This window comes from Haliotis cracherodii, unplaced genomic scaffold (genome assembly GCF_022045235.1).
Source record: "Haliotis cracherodii isolate W230 unplaced genomic scaffold, xgHalCrac1.p SCAF_2, whole genome shotgun sequence".
Lineage (NCBI taxonomy): Eukaryota > Metazoa > Mollusca > Gastropoda > Lepetellida > Haliotidae > Haliotis > Haliotis cracherodii.
In genome coordinates, this window is record NW_027266275.1 from 56,676,921 (window position 1) to 56,702,060 (window position 25,140).

Consider the following 25,140-nt stretch of genomic DNA (forward strand, 5'->3'; position numbering starts at 1 on the left):
GTTCGTGTGAGGGATTGACAATTTCTTATGCTAGTGTATGTGTGTGTACCTGTGGGGGCTTTCGCTTTACTCCCAAAAATTGACTGTTCGCGGGACATGCACAGTGACCTAATGTTTTGACGGAGTGTCCTAAAAATACCCTGCCTCTAACAACACCCACCGACCTGTGCATCTATGAGGGCCCTCTCATTAGGCATATTCATATAGAGCTTTGCTTCAAGGCAAGGTTTGCAGGTTTTTTTATAGTCGCTGTCGGCAAATTATGTACTAAGCTCGTCTAGATTAAGACATAAGCCAAATGTGTGCTACAATTAGTCACGTCACTTGTAGTTAACGTTCTCGTAATGCCATGGCGTTCTTAACGTAAACTATTACCTATATAGCTACATGATAGCTAACATCTGCGGGCAAATGTTGGGAGGGTTTAAGGGTTATGCTACATATATGTATTATATATCCATCTGCGTGTCGATTCAAAGTGTATTTCGGTGTGATTGGAAGAACGGTGTTACGCCATAGTCAGCAATATAATCGAGTCTGGGCAAAGCAAACATGCAGTTATTGCACGAGACGATCAGCGCCATCGGAACCGAAAGCATACCTGTTCTTCCCGGCATTCCGACGACGTTTCGTTTCAGATTTCAAACGTTTGTTTAACCAGGCAAATACATACTCTAACTCTGGTTCTCAACGAATTTCTGTATGTCAAGTCGTAGATTTTCGAACCTCAAATTGTGCACAAGTATGAGTTTGGATAAATAGTACACAATATTGCGATGAATTTTAATTTTAAATTTTAGTAAGGAGCTTTTTTGGTGCCATCATAATTTGATAGCGATTCATAAACATGCTTATGATATAGTCAGAATCGTACAATGGACACCGTTTTAAAAGAGATTTCTTATGATGATGGAAATGCTTTTTGTCGCTTTTATTGTTGTTGATAAGTACTGTATAATAAGTAGTGTAGAGAACAGAGTGTTCAGCCCAACTTTTTGTTGTTGCTTCTTTCTGATAAGAATGGATTCCTCAGATACCATGGTGAAAGTGTTGCTCGTTAGCTGTCAAGTGCGCTTCAACAGTGGCCATACTATTATTCTGGACTGTTACCTGCATGTCAAACATAGTCACAATTGCCGTTATAATCTATAAAGGAACACATCTAGATCTATCTCAATAGATCTCATCGGCATGTCCACACAGCGAGGGTGGATCTCCTGGAGGCATGAACGTCATTTGTTCTAGAGACATAACAAAAGTTCGTCCTGAGATCAGTCTATATCGTGCAATACCTTCAGATTAGGCACTGGTTTCGTCTAAGGCTTGCCAGGATCCAATAAGCATTTGTTCGAATCACAGCTTCGCCCTGATTATGATCTGTTGTTTGCCATCTCTTTCGCCAAATTGGGTTGGGTAGCCTTGTGGTTAAAGCATTCGGTCGTCACGCCGAAGGCCCGGGTTCGCTTTCCCACATGAGTACAATGTGTGAAGTAAATTTCTGGTGTCCTCCGCCGTGACATTGCTGGAATATTGCTAAAAGTGGAGTAAAACCATACTCACTCACTTTACCGAATTTGTGGGATTCACTTAAGTGGTACATGTACATGTAAACGCATAATTTAGATATGTACCCTACTGGGTTTTTTCGTCCACAGTAGACTACAGGATGGGATCTATACCTGTCCAGAATACTGTTCAAAGCAGCTTTTCACCCAACTCCCTCGCTCACACTTAGGTAACTGACGCCTCGGCTATTCTTTTAACGAGATAAGATGCTGGAAATAAAGGTCCATGACCTTTGTCAAGTGTCTCCACTACATGTTCCATTCCGTTTGACTGTTTGACAAGTAGTTTTGCTTTAGCAGAGATTTCTTATGATTGAGGAAAGGTTTTGTCGCTTATATTATTATTTCAGTTATTTTCTGATTTTCAAGGAACTTGTCTTTTTTATGTTTCCTTAAGAAATTACAATACACATCAGTACTTCACAAAGGATGCAAATGGATAAAGTAGTGACATATCAAATTAGAGTAAATCCGTTCCAACATGGACACAAAAACAGAGTTTCCTTGTCAAAGGTGGTCCGAACTTAAATGAGTTTACAGTGTGCACATTGCTTAGTGCAAAGAGTCACCAGCAGAAGAAGTAACAGCGCGAGCAGTAAAATTGATACCTAGTGTTCATTTTCACAGAATTATTTTGCTGTTGATATGTAACGTGTAAATGCAATGTTGTTGAAAGAAATATTAGTTGAAACATTATGTCAAGATGTGTAATTTCACTTGTACGGAAAATGGACTCCGGACAATAAAAAAACGTGCGTCATGTGTAGAATTCGCAAAGTTGGTTTCACGTGGAATTTCAATGTAATTACAAAATGACACGTAGGTGCTAATTTTGGCCTTCACAAATCCTTCGAACACCTTTTACCAAAGGAACGCCGGAGAAAAAACAATCACCTTAAATGAAGAACTTCCTGATCTTGTTTAGACCAGTAATTAGATGTGGTACCCTTCAGTCTCAGAACATAGTGCTCGGACAGGATCAAGTCGATAAAGTTCTCCTGATTTCAATTGAAGATGAAAGAATGAATGAGCGACTTCTTTGTGGCATGGCCAATTACACGTGAATTCGACCCTGGAGAGTGACAAAATGAACGTGTTATTGACTTATGGTGGAAATTCGATTTTAAAATATACCCCGGTGTTTCTCGTGATTCATTAGCGAGTCTACTCTCCCCGATTCTCACGAAGGGGTCAGACAGGGGTGGATATTCATTTTATCGATACAATAACAACATATAAATCAAGTTCTGCAACTCTTCTTGGAATATCTACATTGATGTGAATGTCTGTAGATGTGAATATATTTACATTGATGTGAATATCTACATTGATGTGAATGTCTGTAGATGTGAATATATTTACATTGATGTGAATATCTACGTGGATGTGAATATCTACATTGATGTGAATATCTACATTGATGTGAATGTCTGTAGATGTGAATACATTTACATTGATGTGAATATCTTCATGGATGTTGATATCAAGGCAGATGTGAATATTTACATTGGTGTGAATATCTACATGGATGTAGTGTCAAAGTTGATGTGAAACTCTTCATTAAAGTGGATATCATCGTGGATGCAAATATCTACATTACAGAGACGTGAAATGCTATATTTAAATGAAATCCTTGCAATAACAGTGGCATTGCCTATAATAATGTTCCCCGACGGTTTTACGTAATGATTTCTCTACACTGGTAAACGTCTACAACCAGGGTGACTCCGCCCAGAGGTCTGGTCTTACTACCTTTCAAAATCAGAGTGATAGCTGCGTTTTGGTGTTGACTATAAATCACGAATATAATTTAGTGGAAACTGTGCCGTACTCTCGAAATGTCAGTGTGAAAAATGGGAAATTGTCCATTTAAAAGTCATTAAGGTTGCGTAGCGAAGGAGACCATGAAAGGCAATTAGTTTTATATATTTCTTTGTGAAAAGGTTATAGCAATACCAACAACATATCACAATATTTACGGTCCTTTTCGTAAAAAGTATGAACGTGATACCGACAGCTTTGCAAATACGGTGTCTATTATGAATGCGATTCAAATAGGAAGAATTGGGTTAATTAAGTGGCATCCTATATACTGCTAATACTTCAGCAACTCTGAATTCTTCATCTGACATGTAAACGACTGAACAATTGACCCTCCTTCGGCGAAAGGAGTATAAAACAGTATTTGATTACGGGCTTTTTACCAGATCAAGAGAAATCGGTATGTGCCAATAAGTCAGCATCAGAATAAATCTCGCAACTTAACGACCATAAAGAGACACGTGCCAGTACGCCAGAATTTGGTACAGATGATTTGAATAGGTTGATGCAAGACTATTTATCATGTTGTAAAGGAACTGGGCAGACATTACTATGTTGTTGTATATAGGGATCTACATGTATGTGGCTGGATGGTGTTGGAGATGCTTGGGAGATGCTTTACAACCAGACACCAAGAAGAACTTATTTCTATTAAGCCTTCCCGTCGCTTTTCGTTCTGAAGCATGGTACTTAACCATCATTATTGCAGTACTCGGGGAACGCACAGCTTCAGTTTACGCCCTGTAGGGTACCGCTACTGTCGAGAACTTGCATTTGTTCTTAAGGCTACATGTGCTGCGCGTTTGTAGTCATTACACAGTGATCGGAATGTATGTTTCCACAACAACCGCGTGTGGTTGTCTGTTTTACCATGGTCATTAAGACCTCAAATGAGATGGACAGAAATACACTGAAGAGAGAGCAGACTTTGTTAGTAATCAAGTATTTCGGAACAATGTTTGTCTTGTTCGGCAAGGCTAATTAGCACGACAGTAGTACATTACTATGGAAACGCTTAATGCTTATGTATAACTTCGTGATTAAACGTTTGAATTTCAAATATCGGCAGAAATCTGTGCGGATGGAAGACTTATATTAATTAATGGGTCGACTGCACTTAGAAGTATTATACAGTGAAATTATTTATGAACAACTCCGTGGTGATTTCGGGTAAGTCCCAAGCAACCTATGCTTGTCGCAGTAAGCGACTTAATGGATCAGGTAGTAGTTGGTTGGATTAAATGGACAAAAACATTTCTATTATCATATGAGGTCCGCTGTACGATTCTGACTGTATAATAAGCATGTGCTGATGACTCACTATCAATCACTGTCATGTTATCCCAGTGTCGCAGATCGATGTTCATTATGTTTATTACGGTCGGCGTCAAGAGAAAACAACAAACAAATATATTCATAAAACCAATATATACTCATAAATGAAATAAGGGAATGGTTTTGCATCCTAATAAAGAAACAAAATCAAACATTAAACAAATAAAATAAGTTACTTGCCAAGATAGTGAACAACACATATACCTCTATTACATACACTGACGTGTTGATATGAATCAATTCATCAGTTACGTGAACACCACAATGAACATAATTCTGCAGTATTCCTGTATTTACCCATGGGTGGGGTGCCTCATTGTTTTGTAATATCTGGGCCAAAATAATCTTTTTCAGTATTTTAAAGAATTTATTTTTAATCCCTGGTTCTGCAAGTATATCGAATGGCCGGTCCCTAAATGCCCTTTTGTTTTTAGCATTTTAGGTGCACCCGTTTAAGTTGGTTTAGTTGTGCCAGTGACGTCTACTGTTATCTACATGTACAATGTCATTTGGCTGTTTGTTCAAGAGGTTGCTCGACGCTTCCAAACACAGAGAATAAGAGACCCCAATCTGGTATTGCTGGACAATTGCGTGCCACACTCACTCATCGAGTTGAACTTGCCCTTGCCAAATCTGTTCTTGGACCATATTTTATGTGTACACATGCGTTAGCTTTCGTGTGGACTTGATTTTACTCATATTTAGTGATATTGAGAAATGACATAATCTCCATCACCCAACGATCTTTAGAAACGAAACGTTATAGCATGACTACGTCAAGTCTTCGTTCTTTGTGTTGTCTTAACTGAGATTATATTTTACGAGGGCTGGTCAAAAAGTTCTAAGCGTAACAAACAAAACCAACACTTGTGAAACAGTATTTAATTTTATTTTTTAACATAATCTCCCTGCTTTTCAATAAACTTCTCATATCGATAGTGAAGCTTTTCAATATCAGTCAGGAAGTTTTCTGAAGCGACTCTGAAAAACCCATTCACGGCAGCTTTGAGGTCCTCGTTGTCGTTATAGCGCTTTCCACGAATATGTACTTCCAGTTTAGGAAACTGGTAGAAATCACTTAGTGCCAGGTCTGGCGAGTATGGAGGGTTAGTAAGTTCTTCGAACCCACTTCGTCGCACAGAAGAATTTGCATGTCGAGAGGTGTGAGAAAAGGCATTATCATGAAGGTGTAGAACTCCAGCAGTCAGCATTTTTCGCCGCTTTTCTTCAAAAACGTGATGACTGCTCGGTACTCGTTCGTTTTCATTACCGTGCCCATTTGGACTAGCTGTCACTAATATACAAATGGCCCCAACAGACCAAATACACTTGCAATGGACAACTCAAACACTGTACGACATTGCCGAGTTAAATTTGTTATGGCCCATAGATGAAAGTTAGTCAGACTTAGAACTTTTTGATCAGCCCTCGTATCAGCAATATCGAAACGTGGCAAAGAAATACAACTCGTGTTTCGGAGGAACTAATGACCACCAGTAACTTATGATCGAAACTCTGTCATATTGTGTTCGTAGACGTACGTCTCTGTTAGAGTTGAATATGGGAATAAAGAGCACTAGTTCATTACCCACAGGGTACCCCCTGTTAGAAATGTAAGGCAGTTTTCATACAATCTTAATTTATTCATAGTGCTTTAAAAGTGCATATCCTTTCGATATTCTGAACATTAAATTTGACCATGATTGATAAAGTAACCAGTGTTTCATTATCTCCACTGAATTCAAACGTATTTGTTAATTTCAAAATTGATACTGCTTTCCTGTTTGTCAAATACATCTAGCACACTTTCAGAGTTTAATACGGTTGGCATTTTGTGAATTCAAACCTTTTGTCTGAAAATAGATATGTCGTATGTATATCGGGATTGCAGTGACGCTGAACATAACTGAAACAGCCGATGCCTACGTTTTGCCTAAATATCGTATCCCCAAATTTCAGATTTTTCTTACATCATTATGTAGCCAGTGTGATGTACAATACGAAGAAAAAGGTCTGAAAACGTAAAGTTAGCGCTATTGCGCTTAATTAAAAGTACGTATTTGAGGTCTGTAATTGTCACAACCCAAATGAACCCGAATAGCCTAAGCAAGGAATAGTGGCTTAACAAGCATGGCCGGCTTCACCTACAAGCTGATGGGACATCCGCTCAAGCCGGGTATAGAATATACGCGATGGTTTTATCAGTTGTTGGGAGACACACCATGTTGTATATATAATGCTTGTATAATATTCAAGTATGTCATAAGTATGGCTAGTGGGGGCGTGTCAAGACATGATTTAAAGTGAATAAAATAATTTTATCATCGTGATATGTTTCTCTTTTCAAATTAAAGGGAGCGGGTTCCACAAACACCCACACCTTCCTTATCCTTATAAAGATAGACATCGATTGATCTTTGTAGCCAAGTAAGTGATAATTAACCAGAACGGTATTTTGTCTCACCTTTAGTCACTCATCATACAAAACAAATAGCTGAAGTAGATTATTGCATAATGTATGCAAGCAGTCAGTCTAGGAATCATAAAACACTCAGCCATGATTACAGAGTAATGTAACACGTTAGCAAGTGACACGGATTCACAGAGTCTGTGACATGTCGCTTCATCTTTATAGTGTTATTTCAAGACTATCTGGACATTGTGATTTGGAGAAAATATAATGAACAATCGAACCAATCTGTGTTCTGCAATCACTTGTAATCCTTGCGTCAAAAACGGGGTTCGTCCTGGTTGTTTTCGTCACTATTGTCGGTCACAGGTAGGGTTCGTTTGTACTTCTTCCGAAATCACCGATTCATCTGTCAGAGTCGAACATATCGGCAAGTTGTGACCATTATTCCGCAAAAAGAAACACAGACGTCTCAGAACAGGAATACTGTCAAAAGCGGCGTTAAACCCAACTCACACACTCACTCATTCACTGACTCTCACAGAACAAATAAACCAAAACGCGAACAATAAACGCAATTGAATAAATGGTATTGTAATCTTACCGAAGTTGTGATGTAAATGGTCTTTGTCACATTTCCATTGTTGAAAGAAAGAGAAGTATATTTCAATTCTTTTATCCAACTCATACCCATGCCTGATGCAGTGCGTTTGTTCTGCGATCAAGCGTACAATTTCGGAGGTAGTTTGTGCGATCAAGCGTGTAATTTTGGAGGTAATTTCCACCAACAAGATCCAATTTGGAGCCTCTGTATATAAAGGCTCCATCTCCGCTGTATTTTTGATACTTTGAAACTGATAGACAGGACGAAAGTGAAAAGAAACCTTATAATTATACGCGCTGCTTTCGACGTTTTGAATACAGCATTAATGATGTTATGTTCTATCCAAATCTGCAAAGTTGTACATTCTCATGAGACTTGCACTTAAAATGTGAAGGCCTAGGAAATATTGTAAAAGAGGGACTACAGAAACGTCTTTGTGCAATATATCCATTATCTTGAATTACTTTGCATTGACCAAGGAGTGAAACTGATGAGTTAGATTATCTTGTTTCTTGGTTTAACACAATTTTGACATTAAATGTTACGACAGATCATGTGAAAAGGCTTCCATGATTTGTTGGCTTCCATTTTGACGGATGACCGAGAAATGCGTCACAAGAATATCACTCAAACGTCAGTATTTCAGGTATGTGTTAATCAACTGTGGATCGCTTTTAGTTTTGCTGCAATGATGTGTTTGTTTTGTTTGTTGTTTAACGGCGCACTCAGCAATATTCCAGCTATATGACGGCGGTCTGTAAATAATCGAGTCTGGACCAGACAACCCAGTGATTGACATCATGAGCATCGATCCACGCAATTGGGATACGATGACATGCATCAACCAAGTCAGCGAGCCTGAACACCTGATCCCGTTAGTCGCTTCTTACGTCAAGCATGGGTTGCTGAAGACCTATTCTACCCCGGATCTTCACGGGTCGTGCTTCAATGAAATTATTAACAATGAAGTCCCTCCCTGTGATAAAACATTATGATGTGTGCTCGATATACTCTTATATATAACAAATACCGTGCAGCTTGAAGCAGAAATGAATTGCCTGATTCCCACCCACAGTGCTTTACCTAAACCGATTCAATATCCGTTCGGCTGAAGTAACAACAGTGTGACATGAAGAATATTTTTATATAATAAATATATTTTTATACATGAAATAGGACAAGCAGCCTTTTAAAAGAGGGATAACAAAATCGAGTTTGCCTCCATCGATGTTTGTTGTTCGTTGTATTTGGACTCCAGGAGGTGAGAATTGTGTTAATTAGGCCTTAGTCAAGTTTAAGCAGAAGCTGTGTACATCGGGAAAGTAAAGTTAACTTTCAAGAAACTTCCTGCAATTTATAGATACCCATTGACGTAAAAGAGAAAATTAAATTTTTGATTCCGAAATAGAAAGAAATGCTTTTTCTGACCACAGTGCAATATACACTGACGTATGTGTAATGAAAGGTATGATTGATCACAAAGAGTTTGAAATTGCAATTTCTATATTCAAGCATGTCTATTACAAGTTAAATGAGTGTTAGTATTTATAGCATGCCCCATTTCAACACTTCCGTAATTCGGTTGAACATTAATAACGGCGCATGCACTCAAAGTTTCTTTATTATGCATCAATCCAACATGAAAGACTCGTAAACTAGCTCACCTTCCTACCTCACAAACCACGGATAATGTCGTCACATCAACCAAGGAAAAACGTGTTTTTTTAAACATCTAGGGTGATATATGTACGCCAACTGGCCCCAAACGAGAATGTGGGCGTGATTGACTTCCTGTTCGTATCATTTGAGGTATCTTGGGATTACTTCAGACGTGTTGGCTGACACACGTTGCAATTCGTAGTTTTGGGAATCTGGAATAAGTCATGTAATGGATATCAATGCAGCCTATTCATGATTTCCATCTTGAAGAAAGGTCTGTCAGGGCTTTTGGGGTAATTCTTGACTTGATAGACGACTGCGTTTATTAAACGAGTCATTACTGCATGTATTCTTAACTGTAAAAGACTATTTGTTGTCACGATTAATGCGTTTTGAATAGCATGTTACTGAGAAAACGATTGGTAGATTCTTCTTTATTAGCAAACGTTGGCTTCAGCTAGGAATGTAATGAATCTGATTAGTTAGTATACATGAATGTTTTTTTTTAGTTACATTGGCCTATGTATATTTCTCTAAATCTAGCGTCTGCCTGGGGGTCGTAAGGAAGGTCCCCAGCCGCGTCATGCCATTGTACTTGTTGTTAACCTGCCTGGTGCTCGGTATTGGGGGGATAAAGCAAGGACTGGACGACTGGCAGTCAGTATACTGTGTCTGGGTTGGTTATCCATGTTAAACTGTGGTATGGTGTCTCAGTGGGCTAGCACAATAAAACTGGCATTAGTCTGGACTAGTACAAGCAGCCGCACACGCACCAACACACACACACGTGCATGCATGTTGCTATGAAAGTGCGGTAATCATCAACGCAACCCAATTCACCTCATCTCACCTTACATTAATCTTCATCTTATCTGGAAATGACGGGAAACGTCATTGCGGTGTACATGTCATTATGCTAGATTTCTCCCCAAATTAAAATAATGGCTTTTGCTTAAGTTTAATATTTTCTACTTCGTCTGTTAGGTCAACATAGAATGAACATACAATGGAATATTAAGTGTTGTGTTGTATTGCATTCATTCGAAATATCGTTGAGGATGGCTTTGGGGCAAGGGCAGAATTGTCATAATAGTCTAGTAAACATGACTATGACTGTGTATGACAATGCGGAAATAAAACATGTTGCTTCTCCACTGAACATGTTTTCGAGGATCACCTCTTTTCGAGCCCACAAACAATTCGTAACCATGCGTCTAATGCCCTAATCAAGATGGACGCTTCAAAGCTCACTGAAGACATCAAAGTGTTCGCCTCTTGTCGCTAAAGTAATGTTACGAATTAAGCTGCACGAGGTAAGATCAGAACAATCGTATGTACCGATGTAACGGCTGCTGTTTGTGAACTTCCTGTCTGTAATGTCATGTGACTGACCATGATGTGCATCTATTTTTAACTTAACTGCTGGGGATAGGAATAATGTGACGGTAACCCGATGGCGCCTGATTGATTCGTCTCGCTTGGCGAAGCATTATCACGATTAAACTGACAAGATGTGGTCATTTAACTTTCCAATTGTAAACAGGAATAAACGTTCTCAGAGGTAATACTTTATTGTATTGGGATTGCAATTGCTACGTGAAATGAGAAATACTTCTCAGGGGCTCGAAAACAGAGTACGCAAGGATACACACGATGTACCCAAGCTAGGCCTTTCGCAATCTCCTGGTATGAACGTGGTAATATTACAAGTACTGTATTCGACGTAATAAGCTCCCCTCTCTAATAAGCGCCCACGGTGATATTTGCTAATATATTGGCTAATGAACAATCCCAATTAGCACCTCTTCCGATTGATCAATGTACACAAAACTTATTTATTCGTGTATAATACGCACTCGTGTGTTATATGTACCCTTAATTATGAGCAATCATATTCTGGAAAAATATATCTGTCGTGTATAATACGCACAGACTTATTTGTATCATTTCAGCTACATCAACCTACTAGAAATTTACGCTCTTTCAACTCTGTTTTTTCTCTCACCAAATTATATTCTAATAAGAGCCCAAATTTCTAATTTTGAGAGCGCCCTGGGCGCTTATTACGTTGAATACGGTATTCGTGGTTGGACATTATGTGACATTCATTTTATAAGGATCAGTTAGAGTGATGGTATGGTTTTAACCCGCGTTTAGCCATAATCTAGCAACATGACAGCGAGGGTCATCAGAAATGTGTTTCTGTCAGTGCACCCATGTGGGAGTATTGAACCGGGGGCTCCAATGTGACGAGCTAACGCTTTAACCACTTGGCTACACTCCCAACCCCATTTTGGTTTGACTCATAGAACAGATATGTATGCATGAACATAAATATATCTACGACTGTGATGTTTTAACGTTTACTGATAATATACACCACACTACGTTAAAAAAGAACACGCTTATACCGAACTGACGGATATAACGAACTATTCCTTTTTGTCCCGGCCATTTGCTGTACATTTTATCATATAAAATTGATGGATATGACGAACACGCTTTTAACGAAATAACATACTGTAAATCGTGAAATGTTGGTGTGAAATAAAGACGAGTATTGAAAATTGAGTCGGCGTATATATATATATATATATATATATATATATGTCCTTACCGTTTCAGTTCTTAAATTTACTACGTGATTCGAATTCGACTGCAGATTCGTTACTTTAATATTGCATATGGTTGGTCACGTGTAATAATATCCTGTTCAGAACGACATTCCGTAACAAAAAAGTCAAACTGATACTATCACCATTGCGAGCAATTTTCAGAGATCTTCGTGGCTTATCTAGCTCTCTATTGCTGATGCATACAAATGCTATCTTAACAAGCCTTGAAGATAACCGTGATTGCGCGAGACCCAGCGGATATAAAAGATACCTTGGTCTGTTGCTTCAGCTTTGGGTTCTATTTGTCAATCTTGAGAGCATACTGAGCCCTGCGAAATCCTAGCCCCCGAGCTCTGCTTAAATCCCCGGATTACGTGTTAATTGGATTGCTATACCGTTTACGTAATCAGTAGGCGATGAGTTATGGACAGCATCAATTCTAGTCGTAATGGAGGCAGGAAAATGAATAATTCTTTCATTTGTTTGTGTAATTTAAATAACAAGAATCATAGGTATGCTTCTAGTTATTGATCGCAATATAATTCGACATACATGTACTAACATACGCATATTTCACATGAAATGAATAAAATAGTATTCAATTTTTTTCATATACGAAAGTATTCCATGATAAGGAACCCACCATATGATATTGGGGGAGTGCTGAAATTTTTGTTAGAGAAAAGATATTGTTTTGGGCCACTGCAGTGATTATTGTTTTCAACATGGTTAAAAGAACAATTTATTTTTGAAAATGGTGGTTTGTTACGGAATCCAAGATAAAACTGATTATACCAAAGGCAATGTACCCACAACATACTGACACCTTACTAAATGCTGTTTAAAGTGATTAAATATTCCACTGCATTGTCTCTCAGTGGTGATCTCAATATGAAATTGGAAGTCCTCGACGTATTCCAGACCACAATATACGTACATAAGAAGTCCCGTTGATTAAACTCTGTTTCGAATATGATTTATCATTGTAATTGTATCTTTATTTCTATCAAGACGGAACATTGCTATTATTACAAGATATTAATACCATCCTTGATAAGTTCCGGTGGTTCTGAGTCTCAGCCAGCATTTCTGCGCCCTAAGATTAGCGCTAAGATGATCGTAGTTTAACTCCCATAGTTTACATAGGCTTCCGGTAGTCGTAACTTTGTAGAACGGGCCCCAGGTTAGTAAAAGGAACTGAGGATGGGTGGACAGTGAACGTGTACCGTGAAACCTCTTTAGCCCAGACGCCGTTAATCCGAAAATGTTTCTTTCCGTGGACAAACATTTACAGGAACATTAATTAGGCAATCATTTTATTAATCATTTGAACCCATGGTTCGTTTATGAAGAAAATTATCAATGCAGACGTTCAAGAGAACACAACCGGACTACCAGGGTTTCATGCTATGTATGTGGTATATGGCACAAGCGATATCTATCACCAATTTAAGTACCAACATTAGTACAAGAAACTCAAGATCGATAAACCAACCTTTCAATAAACGTCTTTAGCGGTCCATCTGAAAGGCCACCCGTTGCTTTGGAGGTAAACAAATTTAATTTAAAGAATTTTTTTTTGCTTTCGGAAACCATAGTTTATACACAGGGGATTGTTCGAGGTTAACAAAGTCTGATTAAAGCAGACTTATTTACAGTAGGTCGTACTAGACGGTTCTATGAGAAAGTTACCAAATCTCCAGATACTTGGGAATCAATTTGTTTTCAGAAGTGCGTGTGACTTGAAACCAAGATGTTGCAATCCGCAAATAATACCACTGAATGATAATCGCTTGGTGGGAACATACCACATATACCCCCTCCACTGTACTGAAACGGGTGATGTGAACAGGGTGAATGGAATACATTACCATTTACTTCGAAAATTTTAAATTCAGTCGTCTTTGTAAACAGCCGACCTCAAGTACTAACACACATGTTTTAAACACACACTTCATAATCTGATCATCGTTCAACAATGCGGTGTCTGCAACATGACGAACGGCTTACGGATATAGGTCTGCTTCAGGGTGGTACGAGTCAGGCTCTATAGCCAATACCCTCAATGTGTGGGGGCGATCGGGTAGCCTAGTGGTTAAAGCGTTCGCTCGTCACGCCAAAGACCCGGATTCGATTCCCGACATGGGTACAATGTGTGAAGCCCATTCCTGGTGTCCCCCGCCGTGATATTGCTGGAATATTGCTAAAAGCGGCGTAAAACCATACTCACTCACTCACTCAATGTGTGAGATGCATGCGTTGTCAGTTCCCACACAAAACGTTGGCGATATGAATCGAGAACAAACAACCAGATAGTCAACCACCAACCCAGTTCTACAAGTATTAAAGGTCCCAGGAGGACCATTCGCAATCGACTTCATGTGGCTCATCCGAGCTCTCTACTGCTAGGTGTAATTTCACGTTTGACTGATCACCAACCCTACGCCAATGGTGCAGGCACCGTAGGCATTGGGAGAATGAACGATGGTCACGTGTAATGTTCTCTGACGAATACAGACTTACCCTAGACATCCTTGATACGCGTGTAAGTAAACGTGCTAATAAACATAACACCAACGTCAATGTCCGCCAGTATTACAGGCATGGCAGCGGTACAGTGATGGTGTCTGTTTGTTTGCTTTCCGCACTCAGCTGTATGACAGCGGTTGTAAATAATCGAGTCTGGACCTGACTATCCAGCGATTAACATCATGAGCATCGATCGACGCAATTGGTATACGATGCCATGGATCAACCAAGTCAGCGACCCTGGCCACCCGATCCCGTTACGAAAACCATGGTTGCCTCGACAAGCATGGGGTGCTGAACACCACATCTAATCCGGATCTTCACAGGTGAGGGAGGGTATGGGTGGGATCACCGTAACGGACAGTACGCCATTACAGACAGTACTCCCGGGACAAGCATAGCGGCCTTTTCCGTGCTAACCTTTCGCAAGCAACTTTGGTCGACGTTGCTCACCTTAGTCAAATTTCACTTCGTTGTTGCAGCACTAGGACATCACCCTATTTCCATGGACTGCAGTGAACCCGATAGTTCCTCTATTTAGCACGGAAGAGGTTTACGTAGCACTCAACACGCTAGATGAACGAGACCTTGCCGCAACATGAAAAGTCGGATTTCCGTTATCCGGAAGCCTTCCGGAAACCTTCCCATCAAAAATGTTGTCGTGCATTTTCTGTGAAACACTTTCAAAAACATCTGAAAATTACCATGAATTTGAAGGTTGCTTAAGGTATTCGAAAGGTTTCCGGAAAACGGAAAACTGCCTTTTCATGCTGTGTGCTCTTCAAGAAGAGTGGACAAGGAAATCTTTAATTGCCTGTGAACATTTTGATCAGGAGCATACGACGTCCAATCAATGAATGCTAGTTGAATCGTGGCGGGTTTACCTATTACTAATGGACTCGTATGTAAAGTGCAGTTTCACAATTCACCTTTTGTGACGTTCACGAACTGTTTTACCTTCAGTTCCACCCTCCACCCACTCTATCGAACGTAAGGTCGTGATAATAATGCTTTCTCAAATCTTCATTGTTTGTTCTGATCCCCTCACTCATCACCAGCACTAAACATCATGATCAATTTGCCAAATCATTTCTACAGAAATGCCGTAAATGAATATAATTTCAGTATATTCTGTCCATTATCCTTGATACAAGGCTAACTCACACATACATGACAACAAATCCGTCTTGCTCTCTCCAAAGAAGAACCCCCTATCATCTCCATGTTTCGTATTTGTGCAAGCTGCATGTATAATGCGTGATTAAAATCTAAAAAACCCCACAGCTTTTCTCATCACAGATGGTATCTATTATCTCCACAGTAGCAGCAATAACGCCATCCGACAGATGCTTGATTTACGCTGACAAAACCATGACGCAAATCTGTCAGATCCAATTTCCTTCGCACCAAAAACAGTACTGAATTGAGAATATACAAGACAGTGTTTACTCGACAATGATAAATAATCTCCCATGAGATGCAGTACGGCTAAATTTATACCATTCAATAAAGAAACGTTAATCTGAGCGTGCTTTGGAGAAATAATGTGATGAAAAAACGCTTAATGGCCATTGAATAGACTGAAAAAGGTAAGTTAATTTGACGGATCATTGCGAAAGCATTCTCCCAAAGGGAAGATAGACAAATTTGAAGAAATCTGGGCATATGTATTGATTTTCTGTTACTTTGGATGATAAATTGAATATGACGTGCTGCTGCAGCGAACTACATCATAATCTAAGAACAATGAACTCATAACAGGGAACCTCATTCCCTAAAGTCTAGGGTGTGATTATGTCGCTTAAGAATCACTTGAGACTATATCATGCAGCTGGCATTTACTGTGGATTGTTTTGCATTCGATGGAGCATTTACGTCAGTGCAAGTTGATGCCTCAATGGAACGTATAGAGCTTCTCTGGTTGCATATTAAATGTGATAAGTTTTATTTATGTAAGACTACTTTCAGCTAGAAATAGTATGTGTAACGTTAGTAAGTAGCTGAGATTCAGGTTTTAGATGAAAAACTTGAATTACCAAAGACGTCACAACATTTCATGGTGATCAACAGAGAGAGAGAGAGAGAGAGAGAGAGAGAGAGAGAGAGAGAGAGAGAGGGGGGGGGGGGGAGAGACTAGTCAAAGGCCAATTACTTTTTTAGGAGGGTCCTGATGGGTTTTAATGCTTAACGTAAAACACCCTTCAAACACTATCGTAAACGTTAAATTCATCTTTTTTATCGTAAAGACTTATTGTAAAATACAAAAAAATAACTGCTTAACGTAAATAAATAATTTACTGCTTATCGTAAAATGATTAAAATGGTCAAAAACAGTCTGTCTTCAACAACCAAATGCTTCGCCACAGAAAGCAGGCTGTGCAACTGACGCAGGGGACCAGTCAAGAATGTTTAGCGATTTGAGATTTTACCAGGTATTAAAAAAATGAATTGTCAGGATGAAACGAAAGCAGAATTAAAAGTCCCATGTCCCTCCATGGCTGATTTAGGAATTTTTCGCGACGATTTTATTGAAAAAGAATAAAAATTACTGCTTAATGAAAAAGTACCCTAAATTTTACTGCTTACTGCTTATGAGACCCACCCATCAGGACCCTCTTTTAGGGCTTGATGGACCAGGTAAATCAAAGGGGACACAACACAATACAGCGTAAACATACACATTTTGGTGCAAATTCGTTAACAAAGGGTCTTGATGGTGGTATCTGTTTCCCCATACGGCACATCATGCTGCATATGATGTTCAAATGGCGCTGCAGGTTCTAGATTCGAGTTGTATTATTCCACAAGATTCAAATGCAGCAAAAAAATTAAAATGTCTTGACGAGAATGCTTCGGTCTCATCAGTTCCCATTCTCCTCAAATGTTTGTGTTGGGTCCGTTCATCGGGAAATATATGGTTACATTTGAAATAGTTATGGTTTGGCTCTATCGAAGTATCTAAACATTCTTGAGTCAAAGTAAGGATTTGTCAACTTCACAGTAATAATCGTTGTGATTTTGATGGTGAAATACACTCGATTTAATAATCTGGTATGATAGTATGGAAGTCATAATTTCCTCAACCTTCTCTATGGAGTCTTAGAAGCACACACCATAAAGGTCCATATCCTTTGCAATGAATGTGTCAGAGGCAAATTAAAATGGTTCCTGTTCGAATGATTTCTGGTATGTTTACTACTAGCAGTGCTTCCCTCTAGGGTATCACTTTAATTTGGTCTAGAAGCGAGCGATGAACCGTAATAATCGTCACTTGTTGCAGCCTTTGCACAGTAAACACCGACTCGACCTTAGATCATCAATGTTGCTGGATCGTGAGTAATGGAGCTGATTGCCAGTACGTTAACACTATAGATCAAACCCAAGAGTAATCGTATGTGACAGGGGCACAGATATTTCTGAGGCTTTGCCATTTCCTATGCATATAGGTAGACATTTTTTTTCCTGCCGTGTTACATTGCTATCATTGCGTAACCTATCACCTCAATGTTCAGCACATTAAACATAAAGTCAGGTAGTGGAAGAACTCTGAGTCAGCGACATGAATTTTGATCTAATCACCATGGAGACTGACATCTTCGTAATAAAATGTTTGTATCGTATACAAGGAATAATGCCAGTTTTTTTATCCTTATCTGGAAATATACTGGACTCCGTTTTACGTACACTGATCATGCTAGCTCCTGGTGTTTAAAAGTGGATATTAGTTTCATGATCTTATGCTTCTCTCACCATAATGTAGTAGTTGGGTTTAACGCCGCTTTTAACAGTATTCCAGTTAAATCACAGCGTGGCAGCTTCATTTTGGAGGATCGCCCGAAGTGATGATGGTCTTAGACGTTTACCACTTTGGTGAAACCAACAAGAACGGGCCTGTTGCTGAAAAACCAAGAAACACCGGTTCGCCCTGTTCATGTTTCTAGCTTTGTCGCCACCATGCACGTGTATGTAGGTTTTACCAAAGTGGTTTATGTCTTAGATCTGCATCACTTTGGACTTTCCACTCACATCAAGCTGGCACACTTTGATATGACTGGAGGACTGTTCAAAGTTCCGTTTAACCAAACATACTCACTCGTCATATATAGAACTCTCATGAATGTATGCCACCCATCAAGTTCCTGAAGGGTTCAGACACGTATATCCGTCCATTCCCACACACCATGCACACACTAAGTCTGGTAGTATATATGAAATACTTCTCACATGGTAGGTTAAGCTCACATAGTCGGCGCTCATTAGAAACATTTACACGTTGGTATAAGTGTCTGGAGTGTGACTGAAAGTAATTAGTTATTGCTTGATTGATCTAGGTAAGAACACATGGGTTTGAATGACAGGATTTGAACTTTCAATGACAGAGCATCACCAGAACGTAGATCAACTTCGAAATGTAGGAAGCTAGAGATTTCGTACTTTTATGGTTTATCCACCTATCTGTAATGGTCTGGTGTAAGTGGCGCGCTCATCTAAACGAGTGTGACTCTGTGCTCCTTATTATTCGTATATCTAGTAATTTTATGGTTTATCCACCTATCTGTAATGGTCTGGTCTAAGTGGCGCGCTCATCTAAACGAATGTGACTCTGTACTCCTTATTATCCGTATGTCTAGTAATATATTTTTAAAGCATAATAAATCATATCGCAGTATGTCCATAACATCCTTCAGAGCTTTTTACGACTTCATCAATGACCGCAACGTCAAGCTGGTAGTCTAGTTTACCGCTGACAACAAATATCTCATTCCCTGCTCATGCTTGTCAGCGACTTCGCCCTTATCATTCGCGTTAGGTCTACGATACCATACAAAGTAAGCTTAGCGTCATATGACCTCAGTTCTTGATATACGCTGGATTCAATTTCGATCAAATTCTAATGAGATTGCAATGACCATTTCCCCCTGAAGACCCACTACATTGCTGACAAAGCGTTCATTTTGTTGTTTTTTAATCCTCTCTCTCATCATGATAAGAGTCAAAGCAGATCTGACGCAATGAAGGCTCTCGTTAAAAACGCCTGTCGCTTTATTCTGATCGATTACATCTTTTCTTGCTTGGGGCCTTTGTAGGGAGATAGTTGATTTAACCTTCTTGTTTGTGTCTCTGTATGACAAGTCTCAAGAGCAACATTTTCTACATAATGTTTATCATGGCTCGTAGACGGTACTAGGGAGTTGACCGTAGGGATGCAACACGCATATCACAATCGACTGCGCCTCTGAAAAAAAACAATGCCATCATCTTTGAACTCAAGGGACTTGGATCTCAAAAGAGATAAAACGCTAATGGTGTCTTTTTGAATTCCCTTCAAGTAACGAGTGGTTAAAATTAGCTTGCTATACACAGCGCTTGTCCGAGTAAACGGAGCAGATATATGTTATTGCGTGAATGGAATGAAATGGCATTTGCAAACTTAATTATTAGATTAATAAACTATTGTTTCTATCTGGTTGACTGGTACGGTTTAGAACATGTTATCTTTTTATGTCAATAAATGGCACTCTGTGAAGCATATTTTTCGTGACGGTGTGGACGTTGCAACGAATATGTGTTGACGGTCATTTCATTTCGAAATATTTAATTAGTTAAGTTAAGTTGGTTAGTTAAATTTTAACGTCGCCTCGTCATTATTTCAGCCGTAGAGCGAGAAATATTTTATTAGATAATGAATACATGACACATTTTATGGATAGCAACTTCTGTTATTCTCTGTCACGACGGTTCAGAGCTACTTCCTGCTCCTTCGTCAGGTGACGAAAGATCTAGAGCCAGAAGTAGTTCTGAAACGTCGTGAGAAAGAATAAAAGAAATTGCTATCCATAAAAAGTGCAATGTAGTCATGTTCTTCCGACTTCTAAATACCTAACAAAGACTCTATCGTGTAATGGCCTGTAAAATGAGTATTTGTCAGAATAACAGATTTTCGTGTTCAAAATGCGTGCTTTTAATGGTAGCTGTTATAGCCGTTTAGATTTCTTTTCTATGTTTTATTATTCGTATATGTTCAATGTGTTACATTTACTTTACTGTTTTACCGTCAACACTGACATCATTTTTTATTGACGTAAAGGTCGTCGTCACTATGTGGCTAATGCGTCACCTGCGAAGTGAAACTCCAAATCCTCATGGAAAGCAACGACGGTGTTCTCTCATAAAGGATAACATATACGACTTCATACGTGGAAATACGTAATCCATACCATAACCCACAGTACACACGTTATGCAAAGATATTATTACAAAATTAGCATCTAATTTCGGTTTAAAGTGACAATGTGGTTGTGTTGCATTTGTATATATACAGCGGCAGTCTGCACCATTAATTGTTCTCACATATCTAGTGTCAAAATCTCATACTTCATAATTATTCAGTCTGTTATGACTGTAATAGCTATATAGTAAATAAGAATATACTGTGTGCATTTGCCAAGGAAGTAATAAATTTTGCATTAGAAAATATTTAAAAGTTTATATGTTCATATTTATTCATTTCTTATTATACCAAGCTTGTAAATGCTATATACCACTATATGTGGTTATATTCTAACCTGCACCTGTCGACACGAATTTAATCCAAATAAATGTACGAACGACATGAGGTAAATTAATTTCAGGTAAGTTACACCTGATCACAGATGTCGCGCGGATGGTCAAATGAATGAGATGTATTCCAACAGTACGTGGTAAGAAGAAATTTGGGATTGGATTCAAGGAAACATCGCCCAAGATAAATAAGGCTTTGTCAAAATATCAGAAATCACTATTTATCTCGTGGCCATGGTCTTACTGCGATATGCGGTAATTATAAAACAAGCTGATCCTATTTCCACGTCCTTCGCCTTTGGCAGAAATGATCATGAGGCCAAACTGTTTATTTATGGCTATGTTCATTACTCACCTGAAATGTAATGATCGCATTTTGCAGAATGTATTGTTGATGTTAACAACTGAAGGCAACATGAAGACATCCATATGGGTACCTCATTTGTTCGGAGAGGCGTCATGTTACAATATCCGTAGTTGAGATCACATTGTGAATACAGGGCGTCACATAGAGGAGTGTATACTAATGTCGAAGGCCTTACGCCCGTGTCGTATACTCGTAAATGACAGTTAATTTTATACTCATCAAACACTCGCGATCTTAATTCCATCGGTACGTCACAATAAGACATATGTCTGGTTATTTACCAGAAACGTATACGTTGGCGAAAGGAAGGATACGTCAGCAGGTCTGGTATAATTAACAGTGTCATCTTTCATGTGATTTGTATGTTACAAGGACTCCTTTCATTGTATACAGATATACACCTGGTTGTTATAAATACGCTTAGTTAACGGCGTTTGCATGTATGTAAAGCTATTATTATTATTTTGCTTTGAAGTGTGACAAACAAAACTCCTTAATATTTCATTCAGTATGATTCGTCAATGGAATATTCTATTTTGATTTGTTTTTATTTTATTGGTCATCAGAATGCTTTGCTTTTTCAGGCAAGGATGGCGTAGGAACACCAGCTTTTCCCAAGTGAAATTGTGATTGTTGGGTCCAAGACATCTCTATATTCGTGCCAGAGTATTCCAGAGGTAGTCATGGAGATTACTACAACGGTATTCATTGATGACATTACAACATCAAGTACAACACAAAATGTTCTTTATTCAAACGTCACCTCCAGCTACAACTACAACTACAACAACACTGTTGAAGTGGCTTACGACGCAGATTCTTTTGACGCGTTTGACTACCCTGGAGGGTTTAAACACGTGCCTAGCTGGGAGATAGCACTTAAGACTCTCACGTATATCCCTGTCATCGCTTTCGCCATTGTTGGTAACGTCCTTATCATTCTTGTCGTCGCACGCAACAAGCGCATGCAAACGACAACGAACTATTACATCGTCAATCTGGCCGCTGCAGACCTTTTAGTAGCCGTGTCATGTTCATGGGTGCATCTCGTTGATGACCTTACGGATGGATGGGTCTTAGGGTCATTCTTCTGTAAATTCAACACGTTTGCACAAGGTAAGTCTATCTAATACTTAATTCATTTCATGATACCAGTAATTTATAATAAGATGGAACACTGATATGAATTCATGATCTATATTAAGACGCTGATTTCATTGAAAAATATTTATTCATGAAAATATTTTCGTCAATGGAAGTATGGATATCATGAAATAGATTAATGATATCATCAATTGGTTTATTTGATATCAATAGTTCCTTTCACCTTATCAAAGTTGTCATGATACGCTCACGGTTTCGCGAACACCCTGTATCATCTTTATTTGATAGTGATTCATAAACACTTGCTCATGATGTAGTCGGACTACTACAGTCCAGTCTGCTTTAAGCAAATAAATCTTATGAATATGGAAAGGGCTTCTATTTATTTTTTTACCTGTATAACTCACTCACTCATCTCATTTCCATCAGCACGTTTACACCGTTTGTAGACGAATGATGACATGCTCAGTTTAGAATTTTAAACAAAATATTGATTAATGAACACGAGCGTTGTTCATCGGTTTCAGTGGTTTTTCGTTGAACTCGATATGAACAAAGAGTTGCAATGCAAATTTCAAATACTTTTATGAAAAAATATGTTTCATAAATATATTTTTTCATAAAAGTATTTGAAATTTACTTTTGATATCAATAGTTCCTATCAATGTTTATTTAGTGATACATTAATCTTTTAAATTAATTTTACTCCTCTACATAACGCTAAATATATTGTTTTCATGTATCACAGTTTCTTAAGGGAATCACACATGCATAGATGCCCCAAAATGATATACCATCCAAAAGCACACTTAATTTCATCCATGTGATGATTCGAGGGTCGATGAGTAAAGAAACGAGAACTTAGATTGCTGTTAGTGTTTTCTACAGTGTATCAATTAGATTAAATTTAATTCCCTCCGACCATAACTTAAGTACAGTGCAACCACAATTGGAAAACTTTACTGACTCGTGCATGAAAATAGCTTCATTAGACCTTCTGCTTATTTGATCAGAGTCAAATGTGATTGATTGTCCAAGACACTAGAATTTACGTGCGCGTTCGTGTCAAATGCAGACGAAACACCTCGCAATTTGGTGATTTTTCAGCGGAATTCATATCCAGGTCCCGCTATTTTAATGACAGGCTTGTGGAGCCCTTACTCGAACAGGAAATTACTGAAGTGCCCAGAATTAAATCATTATTCATTGATGCTAATGTTCCGTCAATAGAAATACTTGTACTTGATCGGTTCACGAATCAATCAAAGGACTTCATCAATGATGTCTTTGTTCTTCGAGGACACTAAAGAACAACAAAGGGATTGACATGTATTTATCATACATCCTTGAAGATTTTATGCACGAAAATTGCTACTCATGTTAGATGACAAGATGCTTTGGTCCAAGTAGGGACATAAAATGAACCCGATAGTCTTTCATATCAATTCTTTAGCAGTACAAATTTACATTACGTTTCAGCATGAAACACTTGAGTTCCGTGTCAGGGTCTTCGGTTAATTAGGGTGCCGTATTTACCGAAGGTTGTTAATGTGGGCTTGACCCCCAAGCAGCATTAATTGGTGACATATGTTATTGGGAATGAAACGCGTGCCAGGTGGTACAAGGCGGCTTGCTTCGCTGTGCTGCATTTCGTTGGCGTGCAGTGATCTTGAGTAAGAATCCCAGAATCGCTCTGATTGTTTCTTTTTGATGAAACACATACCGTGCTTGTGTATATCACCAAAGTGGTTAACATCTACGACATGCATCACTTTCCGACTCCTTTCCACATGCTGTTATATAACTGAAATTCTGTTTCAAGCGACCTAAAACCCAGTTCACTCACTCTCCTGCGTTGCTAGAACCATGTTAATTGTAGGACGAAAACACGTTCATCAATATCTAATCGCAAAATGCAATCATCAGGTTCTGTTTAAGTAAAGTACACAATGTTTATTGTCTACAACTTTGAGTGAGTGTGTGAGGGAGGGACGGAGTTTAGTTTGTTGCCTCTTTGAATAATATTTCGGTTATATCACGGCGTGTCATACTGAAGTGGTCCTGAAGTGATGCAGGTCTTTAGACGTTTACCACATTGATGAAATCCACCACCACGGGCATAATGCTGACAAACCTGGTAATGTCTGGGCGAATTTGTCTTCAACTATGAATTGAAAAAGGAAATTGATGATAATTTGCTGTTCAGGTGGACAATAGGTAATACTATTCTAAACTTTCGATCGCGACAAGGGTACGTTGGTTTGGGGCAAATAGACGTGCGTTAAGGCGAGGAATTCTAATAAGATCCCTCGGAGAGATGATATTATTATGTTCATATTGACATATGGCATTGATTTGAAAGACATCGAACAGTGCTATGCGCTATCTCATCTTGTGCACAGGGAACTAAAAGTTCGAGTAGGAAAGTGATTCCAACTTATGCATATCAATAGACAACCATGTCATTGGGAAGTTATTATCTATTATATTATGAATTTGAAGTCGAGATCGGCTCATGCAGGATAATGTCTTTATCAGGTAAATGCTACAAAACCATTTTGATATCACAA

General features: G+C 38.8%; 1 protein-coding gene across 3 annotated transcripts in view; it reads left to right on the forward strand.

Moving 5' to 3' along the window:
- Window positions 1-25,140, forward strand: part of LOC139469319 (neuropeptide FF receptor 2-like) — an 87,750-nt gene that overhangs the window by 27,302 nt on the left and 35,308 nt on the right. For all 3 annotated transcript variants that reach the window (XM_071251457.1, XM_071251455.1, XM_071251458.1), the window contains exon 2: window positions 22,051-22,582. In XM_071251457.1, the coding sequence (XP_071107558.1) occupies window positions 22,150-22,582 (433 nt within the window). In that variant the 5' untranslated portion in view covers window positions 22,051-22,149. The remainder of the gene's footprint in view (window positions 1-22,050; window positions 22,583-25,140) is intronic.